Here is a 19,521-nt window from a genome sequence, read left to right on the forward strand (position 1 = left end):
TGTTGGCTTTTGTTTTACTGAGTTGAAGTCGGGGTCACAGAAGACATCAGAAGGAAGCAGGATGTATAAGGTGACATGCTGGGGGTGGGGGAGATGTCGGTGGCCAGGGTTCTCAAAGTCCTATCACAGTTACCACCACTGTTATTACTCCAGATCCCTGGGGAAGAAACAGATGCCCAGAAGGGCAGTTTGTTGCCAGGCTCACACCTATGAGGTGGCAGCTCTGACCTCAGAGCCCAAGTTCTAACCTCCCCAGAGTCAGGTAGCCTCTAACAGGCATGCCTGAGGACAAACAACTGTGCCTCAGTTTTCTCAGCTGCAAATGGGGTTGTGAATCAAATGAGAAGGTGGGTATACAGGCCTTCCTAGGGAGCTAGACACCGGGAGGTGCCGAGCGTTTCCCCAGCCTCTCTAAAGCCACAGGCCAGCACCGTCTCCAGGCCGGGACCACCCCTCATTCTCTGCCCCTGACTCAGAAGAGCTGACTTAGCCAAGCTCTGGAAAAGGCAAGTCACCCTGGGCCTTTAATGAGCTCAGAAGTGGCGGGAATCCTCAGGGCTTTGGACAAGCCAGAAGGGGACAGACTACCAGGCCTTGTCCCTGCCACAGCACCACATTGTCCCCACCCTTTCTTAGTGCTGATGCCCACTCATGGCCCCTGTAAACCCTGGAGGCTGATTCTCAGTCCCTTCCTCTGTTCTGTGCACACCTGGGGAGGGAAAAGGTGGCTCCTGACTGAGCTCAAATTCTCCTGAGACAGAGAGGGAAGGGATTGGGCTGTAGGCCAAAAAAAGGTTGCTCCTTTGGAACACAGTAATGCTTAGTGAAAAATCAGTATACAAAGTGGTAGGGGGAAAAAAAGTCCCTCTCAGCTTTGTGATGGGCTTGGATGACCCAAGGAGACGGATGCTGCCAGCAGGAGCACATCATGCCCGGTTCAGACCCAATCTCTGTGTGCCCACACACCCCCCAAGTGAAGATAACACATGGAGAGCCTCCATACAACCCCTCAAGAGGCCTGGAGTCTCCACATGCTGTCCTCTGTAGCATTCCAGAAGTCACCAAAATATTAAAGCTGGTTGACTGATTCAAAGCTCTTACTTGTGCCAAGCCTCACTCTGGGCACTGGGGGTACAGCAGTGACCACAGATGCTAATCTCAGGGAGCTCACAGTCACATGGGCCAGATCAACAAGTAAATCAGCTAATTAAAACGCAGTGATAAGTGTCATCCTGGAGCCACACTTGGGGCTATGGAGCACAGAGGAGGGAACCCTGCCCAGCTGTGAAGGTCACTTCCCTGGGATGTGTGGCATCCCAGTGAGACCTGATGCGGGAGAAGCAGCCAGCCCCATGAGCTGTGAGGAGACAGTGTTCCGGACCTCGGAGCTGGAGGAGACATCGAAGATGATCTGGCCTCCAAGCCTAGGGAGGGGCCTACACACCGGCCCACTCCAAAGACCTGTCTGGGCTGCAGGACACCCAGGGCCCGAGAGGCAGACGGTGAAGGAAGGGAGGGTCACCCTGGCCTCATTCATGCAGTGAAGAGAGGACACCCGAAGGGTCGCCAGGGAAGCCTGGCATGGTAAGGGGGTGCCCTCTCACAGCCAGTCGAAATCCTCCCCATCCCTGGGGGCCGCAGCCAGCCCCTCCTCCCACCCCAGGCCGGTCGGTGAACTTTTTCTGCACCCTACCCTCAACAGACAAGTTAGGGCCTCGGGACCAGGAAGTAGCGCCCTCGGTTCTGAAGCCGGCCACACCACTGACTCAGATTGTGATCTGCAAGAGCGCGCCCCTCTCTGAGCCTCATTTTCCCCATCGGAAATATGGGACTTCCGACCACCCACCCCCATCCCGCTCTGGCTATGGGACTCTAGGACATCGAGAGACGGGCTTTTGTTCTCGGGCGAGTTCGACAGGACTGAGACCACAAATGCCAGGCAGGCTGGGCTCCCCTCCACCCACCTCTGTCCCATTCCCTAGAGATTCGGGAACGCGGCCCACAATGCCCTTGAGAAACTACATTTCCCGACATGCAAAGGGGAGGCGGTGCCTGCCTGTCTCGGGCGACGTGGTCCTGGACCAGCCTAAGGACTACGACTCCCGGCGTGCCCCGCGGCCCAAGGCCAGAAGGGCCCGGATCCGAAACCGGATGAGGCTTGCTGCCCCAGTGCCCGAAGCGCTGGGGAAATGGTGAGCTTGGGGCCGAGTGCGGGAAACGGGGGCGTCTGGGGGTGGGGTCCTGGGTCTGCTCAGGAGCTGGGGCTTGAGTACTCGGATCCGGCATCGCTCTCCCGCCGGTCCGTCGTACGGGTGATAGGCCTTGGCCCGGCGCTCTCTCCTGGCCTAAAATTGACCTGGTTCGCCACGTCAGATACGTCTGCTGAGTGAATGGGCGTAACCAGGCTGCAACGCCCACCCACCCCCCACCTTCATTAGTGCACCTAAATAGAGCATCACTGCCTCAGTTCAGTTCTCCGTTTTCTGCAGGCCACGGGAACAGACCAGGTGGTGGGACTCGGCCTCGTCGCCGTTAGCCTGATCATCTTCACCTATTACACCGTCTGGGTGATTCTCTTGGTATGTGTTCTGCCCCCTCCTCTCTCACCTCCCATCCCTGGATCTTGAGGCCAACTCCTAACACCACTTAAGCAGCTGCAATGTGACAGGTGCTGTGCTAGGTGCTTTACCTGCACACCTCACGAAAGCTCCAGAACAGCACTATGAGGAAGACGCTAGCGGTGTCCCCCATTTTATACACGAGGAAGCGGAAGCTCAGGGGGAAGCCTCAGGCCCAAGGTGGAAAACTTAACCACTACAGTGTAAAGTCCTGTCCTTGATTTGCTCTGCTTTTGATGGGAGTTCTAGTCCTTCCCGTTATCCTGCGGGCCCCTGGGCATGACAGGTGCCAGTGGATTTTGTGAGAGTCTTTAGGATTTGTCTTTTCCCTGTGGGAGAATGTCTTGGTTACTGCTTTTATTTAAGTGTAGTGTTTGGAAGGCAAAATCTTGCAGAACTTGGTATCCTTTGGAGAAAAATGTTAGTAAAGTAGACTTTGGAGTGCAGGTTGGGAATCGTTCGAGGCTTCCTCATGTACCCTTTGCCCCTGCTAAGCTGTGGGGGCCTTAGGGCAAGGCTTTGTCTTCTGTTCCCTGTCAGGTCCGCAGCCCCAACTTAGGGCAGGCACCAGGCAAGTGCCCAGTACACAACTATTAGATAAATGAAGGAAGGGAACAAATCAAGGCACCCCAGATGCCATCATCTTAAAGAAAAGCAAATGCAGTCTCAGTGCTTTGATGGGGTCAGCCCCGGAGACAGAGGAGGTGGGATGTCTGGGCTTGGGGAGCTGAGCAGGGCGAGGAATGCTCACCAGAGCTCTGCCTTCGATGCCAGCCATTCATCGACAGTCAGCATGTCATCCACAAGTATTTCCTGCCCCAAGCCTACGCCGTTGCCATCCCACTGGCTGCCGGCCTCCTGCTGCTGCTGTTTGTGGGTAAGTTCCCCCAACCCTGGGCAGCATGTCTGAGGGACCCCATGACCCTCTCCCAGCCCTGAACACGCTGCTACACTTTGTCACTGGCTGTACGTCTCCTTGAGGCTCCTTGCCCCCAACTCATCCCCTGGGGTTTCCCTGTTCATCCTTCAGGGCTGTAAGTCAGTCTTCCCGATGCCCCAGGCTCACTGGACTCTAATGGGATGTCTCCCTTTCTCTCGCTGCCTCCGCCACTGCCATCACTCTGCTCACACCGCCATCACCTCTCACCCCCTGGTCAGCCCGGTTCAAGGTCCCTGCACCTGTCTGTCTCCCAGGGTCTTGTGTGGGGGCCTCTTAAGGGGCAAGGACTGTTGCTTTATCATTGCTGTATACTCGGCCCCCGGCACAAGCTGTGGCACGGAGTTAGTGCTCAAGAAAGTGGTTTGAAAAAAAAAAAAAAGAAAGTGGTTTGGATGCATCAACAGTCAGATGTCTGGATGCGGGGATGGGTGGATGATGGATGCTGAGCGGGTCAGTTGGTAGGTAGGTGGATAGGTGGTTGACTGGGTGAGTGGCTGGATAGTTGGGTGGATCTCATTCCCTGTAGAATTGGAAGCGCTAAACTCAGCAAATTGCCTGTGGTAGGCACCCGGCTGACGTTTTTTGAATGAATGGCTGGATGTGTGGCTTGATGTACAACTGGGGAGATGACCAGGTGGCCTGGAGTGTGGTTGGGTAGGTGCCTGGCCCCCTGTGTGGGTCACTGTCCCGTGCTGTGTCCTGCTCTGGCCTCCCAGCAGCCCTGAGCTGTCTTTCCTGACCTTTCTGGTCTGTGTATTCCAGGCGTGTTCATCACCTACGTGATGCTGAAGAATCAGAAGGTGACCAAAAAGGCTCAGTGAAGGCCCAGCAGGGGTGAGGGTGGGGGCCCAGAGGACCCATCCAGGCACTGAGGGCCCCTCAAGCCTGGCTACCCTGCGGACACCCTCGTGGGATGGAGCTGCTCAAGGGCTCAGTCCTGCCTGACCAGAGCCCCTGCTCACCCTTCCAGAAGCAGGAGGGAGGAGTCCCCGGAAGTCTCCCTCTCACCCTCTTCAGGTTCAGGGCCTGGAAAGTGCTGGTCCGCCCCACTTCACTTTTCAGACTCCCTGTCGCTCTTGCCTCTGGCTTCTACACTCTTGCCTCAGTTTCCTTCATGTCACATGCTGTTGCTGGACTTGGCAGGTTCTGGGGCGTCACGTGACCTCTCCCCCCATGTCCTGCTCCTCGACAAAGGCAGCTTTCCCAGGTCTGACATACCCCAGACCCCACAAGGATTTCTGGACCTGGAAAGCCTAGGGGGAGGCCTGACAGGCCCCAGAGCACATGAGGGTGGCCACACGGGGGGCCCCTGGATTGACCGCTTCTCACGGAGGCCCAGCCCCCCAGCCTCAGTGCCGCCCTGTTGGGGAGAGCTGAACAATAAACGCTGATGGTGTGTTTGTCTCAGTGCCATCCCTGACCAGGGGACTGGGCCGCTCAGGGGCTGGAGAGGGGCTGGGCGCTGACTTCTGCGTTGGTCTCAGGTCAGGAGACCCTGGTTTGTGCAGCTCGTGCCTCAGGTGCCTTCTGGATCATCTGTGTGCTGGACACAGGATAAAGCAGGGACCAGGACCGGGACCCATATGGGTCTGGCCTGGTGCAGCTGATGGCTGGGGAGTCTGTGGAGGCACAGCAATCTGCCAGACGCCACATCAGCCTCTACCAGGTCTCCCCCGTGCCAGCCTAGCCAGCTGGCACTGGTATTTTAAGGACCCTCAGGCTCGTCCCCGAAAACCCAAGCCTGTCATCTGTCTCTTGTACCCAGCAGCCCGACTTAGCGTGGCTCTGAGCTGAGGGCTGTTGTGAGCCAGAGCAGGGCTGGTTCCACTTGTTCAGGTGAACTGGCACGGGCCCCAGCCTTAGTCCCTGGGAATCCCACCATGCCCCACTGGGCAGCCAGCTCTCCCATCCACAGTGTGAGCCTCCACCCCTCACACCTTGGACATTCATTCTTCCTCCGGTTAGCAAAGGTGTCCCCCTCATCAGAGAAGAGAGACCAACTACAGGCACACCTGCCCTGTCCTTAGCGGTCTCTCTCTCCATCTTCCAGTCCAGGCAGAGCTGCCCGCCTGGACTCTGGGTCCTGTCCTCTCCCACTGCTATAGCAGGAGCCTCCTGTCCGACGATCCCTCTCAAGGGGACAGCCTCTGCCTTTCGGCAAGGTCCCCCAGTGTTAAATGAACATGTTACAGGCTCCGTTTAAGGGACCCTCCATCAACCCAGTAATTCCCTCCGGGTCTCTCCCGCACTCTCCCCTCCGCAGCCAAACTTCCCAAAAGGGTATCCACACCTGCTTCCTGCATTCCCTCACCCCTGCTGTGCTTGGCAGCATTCCAGGGGGGCTGCACTCAGACCACCCCTGACATCCAGTCTTTAAATCCAAAGCACATTTCCTTGACGCCTCTGCCACATTTGGCCGGTGACCTCCCCCCTGGGTACACCCTCAGACGCTGGATGACCCATTCTCCTACTTTAAGCTTCTCTGCCACGAGAGGGTGGGTTCCTGGGTACTCATCACAGGCTGTTTCTCCCCCCACTCTTCTGGGTGACCTCATCCTTACCCAGGCTCACCTCCAGCCCTGCTTTCTTATGAGCCCCAATGCATTGCGCATGCGCCAGCTGCCCACCTGACATCCCCACCGGCTGTCGTAGTGACACCTAAAATTCATCCTGTCATGATCTGAATTCTCAGGCTCCCCCACCCTCCCCCCGCACAAATCTGGCTCTCCCGTCGTGCCCTGCCTTAGCATCATCCCGTATCCCTGACCCACAGCCAGAAGCCTGGCAGACATCACTAACCTTGGCTTTCCTCTTCCACCACCCCATCTATATGACCCCAAATCCTGTCAGTTTCTCCCCCGTCACCTTCCAGATGCAAAGCCACCGTCCCCTGCCCTAAATCACCAAAGGCTTCCTCACTGCTCTCCCCTGCCCACAATGGCCCCCTCCAATCTGACTGCACAACAACCAGTGGCCTTTTGAAAACATCTGAGCATCTTTTCTTTTTTTAATTTTTGGCCGCACCACGCGGCATGTGGGATCTTATTTCCCCAACCAGGGATCGAACACGCACCCCCTGCAGTGGAAGTGCAGACTCTTAACCACTGGTCTGCCAGGGAAGTCCCTGAGCTTTTTTTTTTTTTTTTTTCTTTTTCTGAGAATCTTTCTCACACACTTAACAATGCTTCTCTGGGTTCCCGTCCCTCTCCCTCCCATGGCCGGCCGACAAGAGCCTGCATGCTCGCTTGAGCTCTCCTCACTCCAGTCACACTGGCCTTTCATTTCCTGGGACTCACTGAGGTTCTCTGCACATCCTACTCACATTGGTTCAGCATATACTTCTCAAACACTGGTTTGTGCAGGGTACTGAGCCAGGGAAGGAGCCTGGCATGAGTCCTCCCCTCCTGGCACTCCCACTCTGGGTGGGGGAGGGGAGATATAATAAACAAATAAACGAACAAGACAGTCTCTGACAGTGTCAAGTGTGATGAAGAAAAATAAAGCAAAGCGATGTGATCATGACCGAAGGGAGGGGACACTTAGAGTCGGGCAAGGTGATAAGGAATAAAGCAAAGCAAGTCGAGGGTGGAGGTGGGGGAGGATTTCAGGCAGAGGGAACAGCACCTGCAAAAGCCCGGAGGTGTGAAAGAGTTCGGTGGCCAAGGGCCTGCAGGGAGCCCCTGTGACCGTGTGCAGGGACAGTGATTTGAGATGGGGCTGGAGAGTGGGCAGATGGGTCTGGGGCCACGCCGAGATGTTTGGACTTTGTTCCAGTGTCGTGGGAAGCCACCGGAGGCTTAGAGCGTGCGAGTGACATCATGCGATTTATGCTTTTAAAAGCTCACGCTGGCAGCTGTGTTCCTCCCTCTCAGTCACCACTAAAATCCGCCTCGCCCCCACACCACCCCGGCCTACACTGCTCCTGGCCCATAGTGAATGTTCAAAATAAGTGTTGAATGAATGCACGCCCCTGACTTCCTGTGTGACCTGGAGGGAGTCACTTCTCTCTCTGGACCTTAGTTTCCTCACCTGAAATACGGTCGGTGGGAATTTCACGCCAGGGTGGGTGGGCGGGACTGGATTTAGGTTACCCGCCTCCCCTACCGCCCCGAGACCTGAGTCTCCCACCCCAGGAAGGGAATGTGGGGTCTTCCCCCTGTGGGGACCTTAACCAACGCGCGGCGGCCCTGCCCAGCCCTGGACCGCGGTCCGAAGGGTGCTGCAGCCCCGGGGGCGGGACCCGCAGGCGATGCCCCGCGCCCCCGCTCGGATTGGGTGCAGCCGTGACCGGCACCACGCGATTGGTCGGTCCAGAAGCAGGGGTGGGGCCTGTCTCCTGCAGCGGGGCGGCCCGGCAGCGGGGGACGCGGCCAGAGCCCGGGGAAGCTGCTGCGGGGGCGATGGCCGCGCCGAGTCCGGGGCCCCACGAGGTAGGTGCAGACCCGAGAGAGGACAGGAAAGGAAAGGGTTGGAGGGCAGGGGCAGGGCCTCTCCTCCCCGTGCAGGGCGAACACACCCCCGCCCAAGCCCAGAAGGGGTCCTGCACTGGGCGGGGCTGGGACACGCCCCACCTGGGGCCGCAGGTCTGAAGCGGGGAGTCCGGCGGGTATCCCCCGAGAACTTCCTCAGTTTCCTCATCGGGAAAATGGAGACAAGGATAAAAGCTTCTCCTTCATAGGGCTGTTAGGAGGTCAAGCTCTCAGACAGTGCTGGGCACATGGTGGGCTCCCAATGCGAAGGGGTCAGCAGCTATGATCTCAGCTTCGTGCTGCCCCTCCGCGCTGGCCTAGAGGAACTCGGCATAGACGAGTGGAATCGATGACTGAATCACTGACATCACAGCTCCTACTATAAGGAGTTCCTGTGCAGGATGCTCAAACTCAGCAGTAACAACAGTTAATACCTGCCACGAAGGAATTATAGTTCTCACTCTTCAGAGGAGAAAACGAGGTGCAGAAAGGTTAGGTGATCTACCTAAGCTAGTGAGAGGTTGAAGAACAAATGCTCTGCCTACTGATAATAACCATCACTATTGTGGGTGCTGACTGCGTGCCAGGTACTGTCCCCTCACAACACCCGGTGAGGTGGGTACCAGCCTTATCTGCATTTTACAACTGAGGAAACTGAGGCAGAGAGGGATGAGGGGGGAGCTGACAAGCAGCGGATGTGGGACTCAGACCAGGGTCTCTCCCCTGTGGGATGCTTGCTGCCTCAGGCTCATTGCTTCTGGTGCCTCCCACCCCAGGTCCTGGCCCCCTCCCCAGAGGCTGGACACAGAGCTGCCACCTCGAGCTCTGGCCGCCGTGGCCTCCTCTGGCGTCTACGAGACAAGCAGTCTCGCTTAGGCCTGTTTGAGATTGGCCCAGGGCATGAGCTGCACCAGCTGACGTGTATGATGCAGGCAGGGCTGTGGGCTGCCACTCAAGTGTCCATGGACCACCCGCCCACGGTGAGTGGCCAGTCTGTCCCGTGAACCTCCACAGCACCGACAGCAAGACCAGGCTGATGCCCTGTCCTGCTAATACTGCAGGGCTGGGGAACAGAGCGGGCTAGATAGAAGGAGAGGAAGGCAGGGGCTTGGTGCAGGGAGGGAGGGACATTCTGGGGTGGGGGCTGAGGCCAGGAAGCCAGAAAGCCCAGGGTGTGTGGGGAGTGCGAGGAACCCCCTGACCCGGGTGGTTGATGTGTGATCTAGGTGGGTCTCTGCCTCTCTTTGGGCTTCAGTGTCACCTCTGTATAATGGATGGGAGGGATTGTACTCCTTGGTCTCTGAGGCCCTCCCGGTTCTGCCAGGGTGTGTGGTTGAGAAGGGACCCTGCCCCCACCCCACCAGCCCAGCCCATCCTCCCCGGAGCTCAGGCTGGGGCCAGGCTGGCTCAGCAGAAAGGGTCACCCACTGCAAGCTCAGCAGCTGGATGGCCCGGCTGAGCATGTGTGTTGTTTGTGTGTGTGCATATGTGTGCACAGTGTGACCACATCCTGTGAGCCAGCTCCTAGCACAGGGACCTGGAGGTCCAGGGAGAGAGCAGGAGTCCTCTAAATCTCATCACCTGCTGAAAATCTTCCATGGCTCCCCAATACTCAGCCTGGCCTCACGGACCTGCTGGCTCAACCCCAAGGGCCAACTGTCCAGCCTCCTTCCCAGTCCATCCTTACTCACGTCAGTCACTCAGGCTCTCCTTCCCTTCCTGGTGGCCACCACTGCTGTTCCCGATCCTCTGAGCACCCTGCTCCTCCTCTCCACTACCCTTGAGATTTCAGCTTAGGGGGCACCTCCTCCAGGAGGCTTTCTCTGATCCTGCTTCTCCCAGGCTGAGTCAGACAGTCCTAGGCTTCTAGGCCATCCCCTTTGACTGGGAGGGCATCTGGCGACACTTTGGCCAACGTGTGTCTGGGCACGTGTCAGGCTCTAACTCAGACTGGTGCTGGGGACCCAGCTGTGAATGAGACACACCCAGGACCTGCCTTGGGTTACTCTCCTCCCCCCTCCAGCTCTGGGAGGGCTGGCAGTCTATCTGCCCAACTCAGGCACACCCAGAGTGGTCCCCACTGGCTGGAGGAATCAAATTGGGGGGAACGGGGGTGAGGCCAGGTACAGGATGCTTGGAGACCCTGGGCTGGCACTGGGGGGGTTGAGACTCGCCCTGAGCCCTTCTGCCCCTTGCTACAGGGGCTGCCCACGGAGGAGGATTTCTCCGAGGTCCTGACCCAGGTTCACGAGGTAGAAAGCCCCAGAGTGCTGCATGGGAGGGGGTGTGTTCTGCTCTTCTCCTCAGTTTCCCCATCCGTACAGTGGGAATGATGGCTTGCCCCGGGGCTTTGCAGGAAGGGTGTGCTTACCCTGACCCTCCCGCGCCAGAGCCAACTGCACACACCTGGGCCCCAGGGACACTCCTGGGGCTGCTCTTCCTTTCCGCAGGGCTTCGAGCTGGGCACCCTGGCTGGCCCCGCCTTCGCCCGACTGCGGCGCTCCCTAGGGCTGGCAGAGGAGGACTATCAGGGTGCGCTGGGTCCCGGCGGCCCCTACCTGCAGTTCCTCAGCACCTCCAAGAGCAAGGCCAGCTTCTTCCTGTCGTGAGCTGGAGGCTGGGGTGGGGAAGGGGTGGGAGCGGTGTCCGGGGCGGAGGGGGGCTCTTGAGGAGAGAGACAGCATGGCCAGGTCAGCTTGGGTCAGGGCCGTATAGCGGTCAGATGGAGGAGGACAGACTGGGGGCGAGGGCAGGAGGCGAGAGGGGCGGTGCGGAGGCGGCTCCTGCCCCCCCCTGGTCAGTGACCTCTCCTTCCCGCCCCCCAGCCACGACCAGCGATTCTTCCTGAAGACCCTGCGGCGCCGGGAGGTGCGGGCGCTGCTCGCCCACCTGCCCCGCTACGTGCAGCACCTGCAGCGGCACCCGCACTCGCTGCTTGCGCGGTTGCTGGGTATGACCGGCCAGGGACCCGGGACTGCGGGGCGAGGGGAGGGGTGAAGAGAGAGAGCGAGAAAGGGAGGGGGTCAGGGAGTGGGCGGTTCCAGGACGGGGGGCGCGTAGGGGACCTGAGCCGGAGCAAGGTGGAGGGGACTGGAGAGGAGGCGGGGCCGGCTGGGGGCAGAGTTCAGGGGGGGGGGCGGGTCCTAGGCAGCAACGTAGGAGGGCGGGGTCGGTGGGCGGGGCCAAGACCTCGGGCGGGGTTGGGATTGAATAGTCCCGGGAGGAGGATATACGGGCAGTAGGCCTGGGGGACACGGCATCTTTGGGGCTAAATTTGGAAGCGGGTCGACTTGGGACACCACCCCAAGCTGGGGAAGGGGTCTGGGGGCGTGGCCTGAAGGCTCGGGATGCGGCGGATCGCGAGAAGGAGGCGTGGCCTGGAACTAGGGCAAGATGCATCCGGCGTTGCCGAGTTTGGGGCCTCTCTACCTGACGCCCTCTCCCTTTCCAGGAGTGCACAGTCTGCGGGTGGCCCGGGGAAAGAAGGTGGGTGAGGCCGAGGCCGAGGCGAGGCGGCCGGGCCGGAGGGGGCGGCGGGAGGGTGAGATCCTGTCCTCCCTCACCCCCTACCCCGTCTCCAGAAATACTTCATCATCATGCAGAGCGTCTTCTATCCCACCGGCCGCATCTCCGAGAGGTGAGTCGGCCTCCCGGCCCCACCCGGAATGTGCCACCTGAAGCACCCACACTCACTAGACAGACAGCGAAACCGAAGCGCAGGGGGGAGAAGGGACGTTACCAAGATCTCCTGACGGGTCGGAGACAGTGATTCGCACGACCAGCATCTCTTGAGCGCTCAGTATGCCATGGGCGCTGTGTCGAGCCATTTGCATTCATCATCTTCCTTATTCCCAGAAGAACTCTTGAGGGGTAGCTGGGCTTATCATCCCCATTTTGTCGATGAGAAACTGAGGAGGGGAAAGCCACACAGCTAGTACGTTAGGAGCAGGGATTCCAACTAGCCTCTGATTGCAGGCGGCCCTCTGAGCCTCGTAGCCCTGCCTCTGCCTGCGAGCTCCACGCTGGTGCTCTCCCGGGGCGCGGACTTCACTCATGCCCTCTGGTGCTGCGTCTAGGGTTGGGCCCCTCTGTCTGGGATACCCCAGGGCTGACAAGGTGCCAAGAGGCAGTCACGGGCAGGGGTAAAGTCTGGACTGGACGTTCCAGGGCCTGAGTTGGAATCCCTGCTCCGCTCTTTACTCGCTGTGTGGTCTTGGGCAAATTCAAAACAACGCAAAACAAAACAAAAAGCCTCTCTGAGGCTTTCTCTTCATCTCTCACATGGGGACAGTAACGGACTGGGGTTGTGCTGAGAATCTGGACAGTCACCAGTGGAAGCTCGTGTTTCTTATTACCTCGTGAGTTCCCTGTATGTCTCAAGTCTGTATATGGTTGAATTCTGTCTCCCCCACCCCTCACTTCCCAGGTATGACATCAAGGGCTGCGAGATGAGCCGCTGGGTGGAGCCCGCCCCTGAGGGCAGCCCCCTTGTCCTGGTGCTGAAAGACCTCAACTTTCAGGGCAAGACCATCAACCTGGGTGAGCCACGGGGGCGGTCACTGCCTGCTCTTCCTCCATTTAGAGTGAGGTTAGAAGGGTGTCCCTGGCACTGCTCTCTGCCTGAGTCTTTAAGAGCCCAGATTCTGGAGTCAGGCAGAGAATCCTAACTCCACAGCTTTCTAGCCAGGTGACCAAGGCAAATTACAGATGAATTTCCTCATCTGTGAAATGGGACAGTAATGACATCTGCCCTTCCGGGGCAGATGTGTGTGGAGCCCTCAGAAACTTGCCTGGCGCGCAGCGAGCACTCAGGTGGGGGCACTGATGCTCCGGCAGGGCCCCAGCGGAACTGGCTCCTCCGCCAGATGGAACTGGACACCGCCTTCCTCCGGGAGCTCAACGTGCTGGATTACAGCCTCCTGCTGGCCTTTCAGCGTCTCCATGAGGATGAGCGGGGCCCAGGCAGTAGCCTCATCTTCCGCACAGCCAGGTGGGCCCCCCAGAAGCAACAGCAAGAATGAGGTAATGAGAACATGGAAAAGACAGACAGTGTAGTGGGGGAACAGCACAGGCAAAGGCTCGAAGACTGGAAAGTGCAGTGTTTGTGTGTATGTGTGTACGTGTGTGTGTGCGTGTGCGTGCACGCGTGTGCGCGTGTGCGGGGTGTGTGTGTGTGTAGCGTGGAGGGCTGGAGAAGCCTGGCCGGCAGGGGTAGCAGGCACAGATGGATCACAGCAGAGTAAAGACCAGGTGAGATCCAGTTGGGCTTTTGAAGAACCTGCCCATTTTCCAGAAGGAGATGTCGAACCATTGAAGGTTTCAGACCTATTTAATTTTTGCCTTAGAAAGAGCCCTTGCCCCTTAACTCGGTCATTTCGCTTTGAGGACCCCGAAGTCATCACCACTGGCACCATCATCTTGTTGCCGTCCTCTCGCATGCAGCCAATCCTTGCATGCTGACTTTGAGCCTCATTGAGAGGATGGGCTCATTCCCATTTCAGAGATGTGGAAACTGAGCCTCAGAGAGAGGAAGTGAAGTTGTAGAATGACTTTTGAGGATTCATGTTAGTACTTGGTTAGTTACTTGGATTTCAGTCCTCCAAGGCCCACATCTGTGGTTGAACCGAATTACTCAGGGATTAAGACAGGCACTTCAAGGAAGTAAGTTCATTGATCCAGTGGGTGGACAAGACAAGTGAAAAATGATGTCCACTCACCTAGCACCCATCCCCACCCCTTGGAGGAAGACCTTGGGATGGGTGAGGCTTATGCACAACCCAAGGTAATGGCTTGGTGGGCACATCCTGACCAGAGGGTGGAATGCCTGCCATGGGGCGCAGAATCCACCAAGTCTGCCCATCCAACCTAGGTCAGCTTCTCCCTTGCCCTCTACCCCCAGATGGTGCTCAGATTACAGCCGTCATTCATCAGGTAAACCCAAGTTTGCATACGACGGTTGTTTCTCCCTGCTGCCTGCTAAATGGTCACAGCTACAGCCCCACCCCCACCCAGTTCCCAGCCCCTCATTCAGAACCCACCACGCCCAGGTTAACCCTGGCACTGCAGAGAGTACCAGCACTCTGTCCTGGCTCGCAGACCACTCGGTTCTGATTGGTTGGTGCCTGGGTGGGGCTTTCTTTGATTGGTTTCTTTCCCCCAAGACCTGGGCAGGGCAGGGATAAAGCCCTCAGCGACACCCCCCACCCCGACCCCCACTCGCAAACTCCCACCATCACAAGAGGACAACGTTAGGGAACTGACCTGCTTCTGGTTGGGATTGGGGGCCCTGCCAGAGGCATCTTCTGATTTGGAATACAATTTGAGGCAAAAAGATACACCATCTGCAAACTTGGGTTGGACTTTGTCTGCAAGGTTTCAACTCTGCCACCCTGAAACTTCCAGGTTTGGATGATCCCAAACAGCAGTTTAGGAAGTACCCAAATATGGGACTTACCCAAAGCGATGTGGTACGTAAGTGCAGAGCCAGAGTATGTGTGACCCAAATGCTCTAGACCAGCGCTACCCAGTAGAAATTTAATACGAGCCACACATGTAGTTTTAAAGTTTCTAGTAGCCTCATTTTAAAAAGTAAAAAAGAAAGAGGTAAAAATAATTTTAATAACATATTTCACTTACTTCGTACATCCAAACTTTTATCATTTCCTCATCTAATCAATATAAACATTTATGAAATATTTTACATTCTTTTTCTCACACCGTTTTGGAAATCCAGTACGTATTTTATACTTACTGCGCATCTCATTTGGGACTGACCACATTTAAGTGCTCAGTGGCCACATATGGCTGGCTGGTGGCTGCATAATGGACAGCTCAGCTTTAGACCGTCAACTGCACTTTACTCAGCCGCCTGGTTTATCTGACATCACAGGTCCGGGCACACGGGAGGTGTGGGAATGACCCAGGGGCAGCACGGCCATGCTGACAGGGTCCATTGGCTGGGGCTCCCCGGAGGAGGTGGTAACCTCACCCTCCTGTCTGCCCCCAGGTCTATGCGAGGGGTACAGAGCCTGGAGGAGCGGGAAGCCCAGAACCGCCGGCTGCTGCCCGACGTCCCCAACGCCCTACACATCCTGGACGGGCCGGAGCAACGCTATTTCCTGGGCCTCGTGGACCTCACCACAGTCTACGGGCTCCGAAAGCGGCTGGAGCACCTGTGGAAGACGCTGCGCTACCCAGGCCGGACCTTCTCCACCGTCAGCCCAACTCGCTACGCCCGTCGCCTCTGCCAGTGGGTGGAGGCGCACACCGAGTGACCGGCGCCCAGCCGCGCTCTCCCCGCCTGGACAATGGTCGCCCGCTGGGGACGCGGGTTCCAGCCTGGCCCGGGCAGCGGGTCGGGCTCTCCTCGCCTGTTGTTCCTCCTCTTGGCCTCCAGAGGGCAGCACCCCCTAATTAATATTATGAACTCATTTTGCTGGGGATGCTGTGCCTGGCATTGTATCAGGGACTCCCCTACATTAGCTCATTTAATCCTCAAAAAAAAAAAAAATGCTATTATTCTTTTTTTTTTTTTTTTTTTTTACAGACCATGAAATGAAGGCTCAGGGGGTGAAGGGACTGAGCAAGATCATTCAGCAATAAATGCTGGAACCAGGACTCAACTATGCCTTTTGGACTCAGGAGCCTGTATTCTTACTCACCAGCTCCCGCAGCCCTGTCCTCATTGGGGAAGGGGGGAGGCTGAAGCCACCAAGCCCAGCCCCCTTGTCGTCCAGATGGGGAAACTGAGGCCCAAAGACTTTAAGGGGCTTATGCACGGGTAAGTGGCAAGGCCAGCCCAAGAACCTGGGCCTCCCAACCCCCCGTCCTGGCTCAAGCAGGGCCCACTGGCCTCCCTCTGGGGTGGCCCCCCTCACTCCTGCTCCTCTAGGATGCAGGTGGGAGGAGGTGGGGGAGTGGAGGGGCTTCAGCTCTGGGAAACATTAGACTGCGGTCCACTATTGATCTTGAGTGAGCTCTGCCCTCCTCTGGGAGTCACTGTTATCATCTGTGAAATGGGAGCAGGGGTTGGTGGTCAGACGGAGGGACCTGGACACACAGACATCACTGGGAGCAGAGAAGAAAATTGCCTGCATAGCCTCTGATCTTTCCTTCTCCCTCCTCCAGGAAACTCCAACTCTGCCTTTGACCCCAGTCCAATCCGACCATGCCCAAGTGGCCCTTTCCTCTAGAGCTTCTCTGGGGCCTGGCTGTGTGATCAGGACAAGGTGCTAAACCTCTCTGTGCCTCAGTGGTCTAATCGTTAAAATGGAAACATTTAACTCATTAAATATTTATTGAGCACCTGCTATGTGACAGGCCCTCTGCTGGGAAATGGGGACGTGGGGTGGAGCAAGATGCATAGATTCCACCGCCACAGAACTCACAGTCGGGAGGGACGGTGACAAAAGCGACCTGTGTGACAAAGCCTTGTGAAGGAGCGTGGGGCTGTGGAGCTCGGGGAAGGAGCCTCTACCTAATTATTTGATGGGTGGGTATGCTCTAACCCCTTCACTGAGACCAGAAGAATCAGATGCAGCTCTGGGAGGGTCCCAAGCCAAGGACACAGCAAAGATCTGGAGTAAGAGAGAGTCTGGCACTAGAGAGAAACACATGACACTGTGGTTGGAGTTCAGGGCTGGGGGGACAGTGTGGTGGTATGGGGGGCTTTGTGGGCCAATGGCCGATCCCTGTACTGGATGACTCCAGACCTTGGGAAATTCACTCAGTTACACCCACCACTGCCATTCCATTGGCCTTGAGAGAAAAGGAGGGAAAATGGCTGGTGGGGGAAGGGAGAGGAAAGGGAAATTTTATGCTGCAAGGCTGGAGTGTGGGTTCCTGGAATATATTTACATATATATAATTGACATCACCCCTCGCTGTCTGGGTGACTCTGAGTGATTACTCTACCTTTCTGAGCCGGCACAAGCCACAGAGCATTTCTTGTTCTGGCTCAGCAGGAAGCTGAGACACAGCGTGCATTAAGCTCAGCGCTAAGGAGGTGGGTGGGTCGTCGTGGAGACTCTGTGGTGGAAAGGCAGCACAGCAGGAAACTGGGGTTTGGCCCTGCATTTCCCTGGGGTCTGGATCCGACAGGGCTGAGTCAGGGGCCCAAGCCCTACACTCATAGATGGGGATGGCTCAGCCCCTACCCGCTTTGGGTCTCTGGCAATGGGCTGAGGCAGGCCCTGCGGCTGGGAAGGAAGTGGCTTGTCCAAGGTCTCACGAGGCCCAGGACTCCTGGCTCTTCTAACTGGCTCATTCAACAGACATCATCTAGCACTGAGCGTGTGCCGGGCACTATGCCGGTATTGGAAATGCCCTAAGAACATGACTGGCCCCACTGGCCGCATAGAGCTTAGAGACTGGTAGGCAGATGGACCATAAACAAGAAAACCAGTTAATACCCAGCAGGATTTCAGAGTGTGACCAGTACTATGAAAAACATAAATGAGGTTGGGACAAGAGGGATGGTGGTGCGGTGTCGGATAGAAAAGTTGGCAAGGGCCTTTCTGAGGAGGTGATATTTGAGCTGAATGACAAGAAAGAGCCGGCCATCTGAATAGAGAAGTCCAGGTAGAGGATATAGCAAGTGCAAAAGTCCTGAAGTAGGAACGAGCTCAGTGCAACTGGAGATTGGAACGGCGGCCAGGGTGGGTGGACGGTGATTAAGAAGGAAGCAGGAGGGCCTCCTTATTCTCTGAAGAAGAGTAAGGAGAGGACTTTTGCCAAAACCAAACTGAAGAGCTTCATCTGAGGCTGTGGGACTTCCCAGTGTCAGTTCCACTGTGGATGTATGATCCTCATCTACTCTGGGAGCCCAGGACATTTGGGCATGTCTGGGCTTGTCAAGACAGGAACTTGACCATGTCTCCATGCGGCCTTAGCAAGGAAGGATTTGCCTCTCTGGGGAAGGAATCGTCACCAGCCATTGTGGGTGATCAATGAATCCATAGGGAACATCTCACCATTTTCCCCTTGGGGTTGGGGCCACGGAGAGAGACTGAACTGAGGTGTGCCCAGGCTGGAGTGGCGGATACAAGGAAGGCTTGTGCTCAACGGAGGCCCCGGGGGCAGGGCTGCTTCAACAGCAGCCCCCAACAGGATGGAGAGAGGCATGGAGGCCTAGATCACTGGCTTGGGGGAATTTGGCTTTGCATATGGAGTGCTAGCCCTGGAAAGCTGCTGATCTGGGTGCAGATACCCAACACAGATACCCTGCTGTTGTGCCCACACCAGAACCTCTTAGAAAAAGGAAAATGGAGTTTGAGATGGGACCAGAGCCGGAGCCCAGGCTGGTTCCCAGGCCAGGGCCCCGCAGAAGGGGATGCGTGTGGTAAGATGAGCTTTCTTTCAATGCTCATGAAGCATTTTGTAAAAAAAGAAAAACAGTTTAGATGGGAAGTATGCTCTCCACTTCACCCCAGGCCCACCTCTCCCAATTGCCTCCTATTTGCCCCTTCAATCCTATCTGGCCCCAGAAAGCGCTTGACTTTGAATCCCTGAGGGACCCCAGGTGAGCCTTCGAATGGGACACATTTCAGCACCTGCAGGGGCCCCACACTGAGCTGGCTTCGAATTGGAGGACACTTTGAGAAGGGGAGTGTTATAGTGTGACTTCTTTTGTACCATGATTCTTCCTCATCTTGTGTGAAACTCATAGGATTTAAGCTCAGTAATTCAAGATGGAGTCACAGTGGCCAATGTGAACTTCCATATTAGTTGTTGTGAACTGTCCAGTCCAGTACAGGACTGCAAGTGTCTGAGTGTCATAAATTAATAGTGTTTCTTTAGGGACTTCCCTGGTGGTCCAGTGGTTAAGACTCTGCACTTCCACTGCAGGGGGCATGGCTTCCATCCCTGGTTGGGAAATAAGATCCCACATGCCGCCCGGCGCAGCCAAAAAAAAAAAAAAAAAAAAATTAAGAGTGTTCCTTTATGTATTTGGCTGAGCTGGGTCTTAGTTTCGGCACGTGGGATCTTCGTTGCTGCGTGCAGTGGCATGCAGGATCTAGTTCCCTGACCAGGGATCGAACCCGGGGTCCCTGCATTGGGAGCGTGGAGTATTAACCACTGGACCACCAGGGAAGTCCCAGGAGTTTTGCTTTAGATAAGGAATTTGTTTGGTTCCTCAGGAAGACTCTTCTGGCACAGAGACTGATAGAGACAAGATCCTTTGGGGCATAACTGTTACACCCTACAGGCAGATCCTTTAAAATGAGACCACAAGACTCTTTGCTGGAGGACTCCACGCTACTGAGAGCTGTTCCAGACGGATGCTCTGTTGGAGCAGAAGGCGACTTCCCACTCACATTTGCCATGAGATTCTGGTTCAGTTGGACCAAACGTGACCTTCCCAGTCTCCTCCTTGGAGTTGTTTGTTACGCCCTTTTCTATTTTCCCCACTAACCTGTGTTGTGTACAATAAACCAAGTGACTCATGAATTGAATACTGGTTATGGTTTGGGGTTTTTCTGTTTTTTTTTTTTTT

The 19,521-nt window shown here is 56.6% G+C and overlaps 2 protein-coding genes and 1 long non-coding RNA gene across 8 annotated transcripts; all 3 read left to right on the plus strand.

Moving 5' to 3' along the window:
* The first annotated feature begins 2,107 nt into the window (after nucleotides 1–2,107).
* Nucleotides 2,108–4,958, plus strand: DPM2 (dolichyl-phosphate mannosyltransferase subunit 2, regulatory). The gene is made up of 4 exons (XM_059072686.2): nucleotides 2,108–2,192; nucleotides 2,490–2,579; nucleotides 3,393–3,495; nucleotides 4,321–4,958. The coding sequence occupies exons 1-4, from the start codon at nucleotides 2,190–2,192 to the stop codon at nucleotides 4,377–4,379; spliced, it is 255 nt and encodes an 84-aa protein (XP_058928669.1). The 5' UTR covers nucleotides 2,108–2,189; the 3' UTR covers nucleotides 4,380–4,958.
* Nucleotides 4,959–7,885: 2,927 nt separating this feature from the next.
* PIP5KL1 (phosphatidylinositol-4-phosphate 5-kinase like 1) lies at nucleotides 7,886–15,505 on the plus strand. 6 transcript variants are annotated; one of them, XM_067040095.1, is made up of 10 exons: nucleotides 7,886–7,988; nucleotides 8,804–9,007; nucleotides 10,229–10,279; nucleotides 10,445–10,632; nucleotides 10,853–10,977; nucleotides 11,479–11,513; nucleotides 11,609–11,664; nucleotides 12,454–12,566; nucleotides 12,864–13,017; nucleotides 15,034–15,505. In XM_067040095.1, the coding sequence occupies exons 1-10, from the start codon at nucleotides 7,959–7,961 to the stop codon at nucleotides 15,299–15,301; spliced, it is 1,224 nt and encodes a 407-aa protein (XP_066896196.1). In that variant the 5' UTR covers nucleotides 7,886–7,958; the 3' UTR covers nucleotides 15,302–15,505. The 6 variants fall into 6 exon arrangements, with proteins under 6 accessions (XP_066896196.1, XP_058928625.1, XP_066896198.1 ...); XM_059072642.2 differs by having other exon boundaries at nucleotides 10,478–10,632; XM_067040097.1 differs by lacking the exon at nucleotides 10,229–10,279 and having other exon boundaries at nucleotides 7,911–7,988; nucleotides 10,478–10,632.
* A 74-nt stretch (nucleotides 15,506–15,579) lies between these two features.
* On the plus strand, nucleotides 15,580–16,336 carry LOC136794643 (uncharacterized). The gene is made up of 2 exons (XR_010841718.1): nucleotides 15,580–15,807; nucleotides 16,155–16,336. It is a non-coding gene; the product is annotated as an uncharacterized lncRNA (long non-coding RNA).
* Nucleotides 16,337–19,521: the final 3,185 nt, after the last annotated feature.

The sequence above is a fragment of the Kogia breviceps genome, chromosome 8 (assembly GCF_026419965.1).
Source record: "Kogia breviceps isolate mKogBre1 chromosome 8, mKogBre1 haplotype 1, whole genome shotgun sequence".
NCBI classification, from domain to species: Eukaryota; Metazoa; Chordata; class Mammalia; order Artiodactyla; family Physeteridae; genus Kogia; species Kogia breviceps.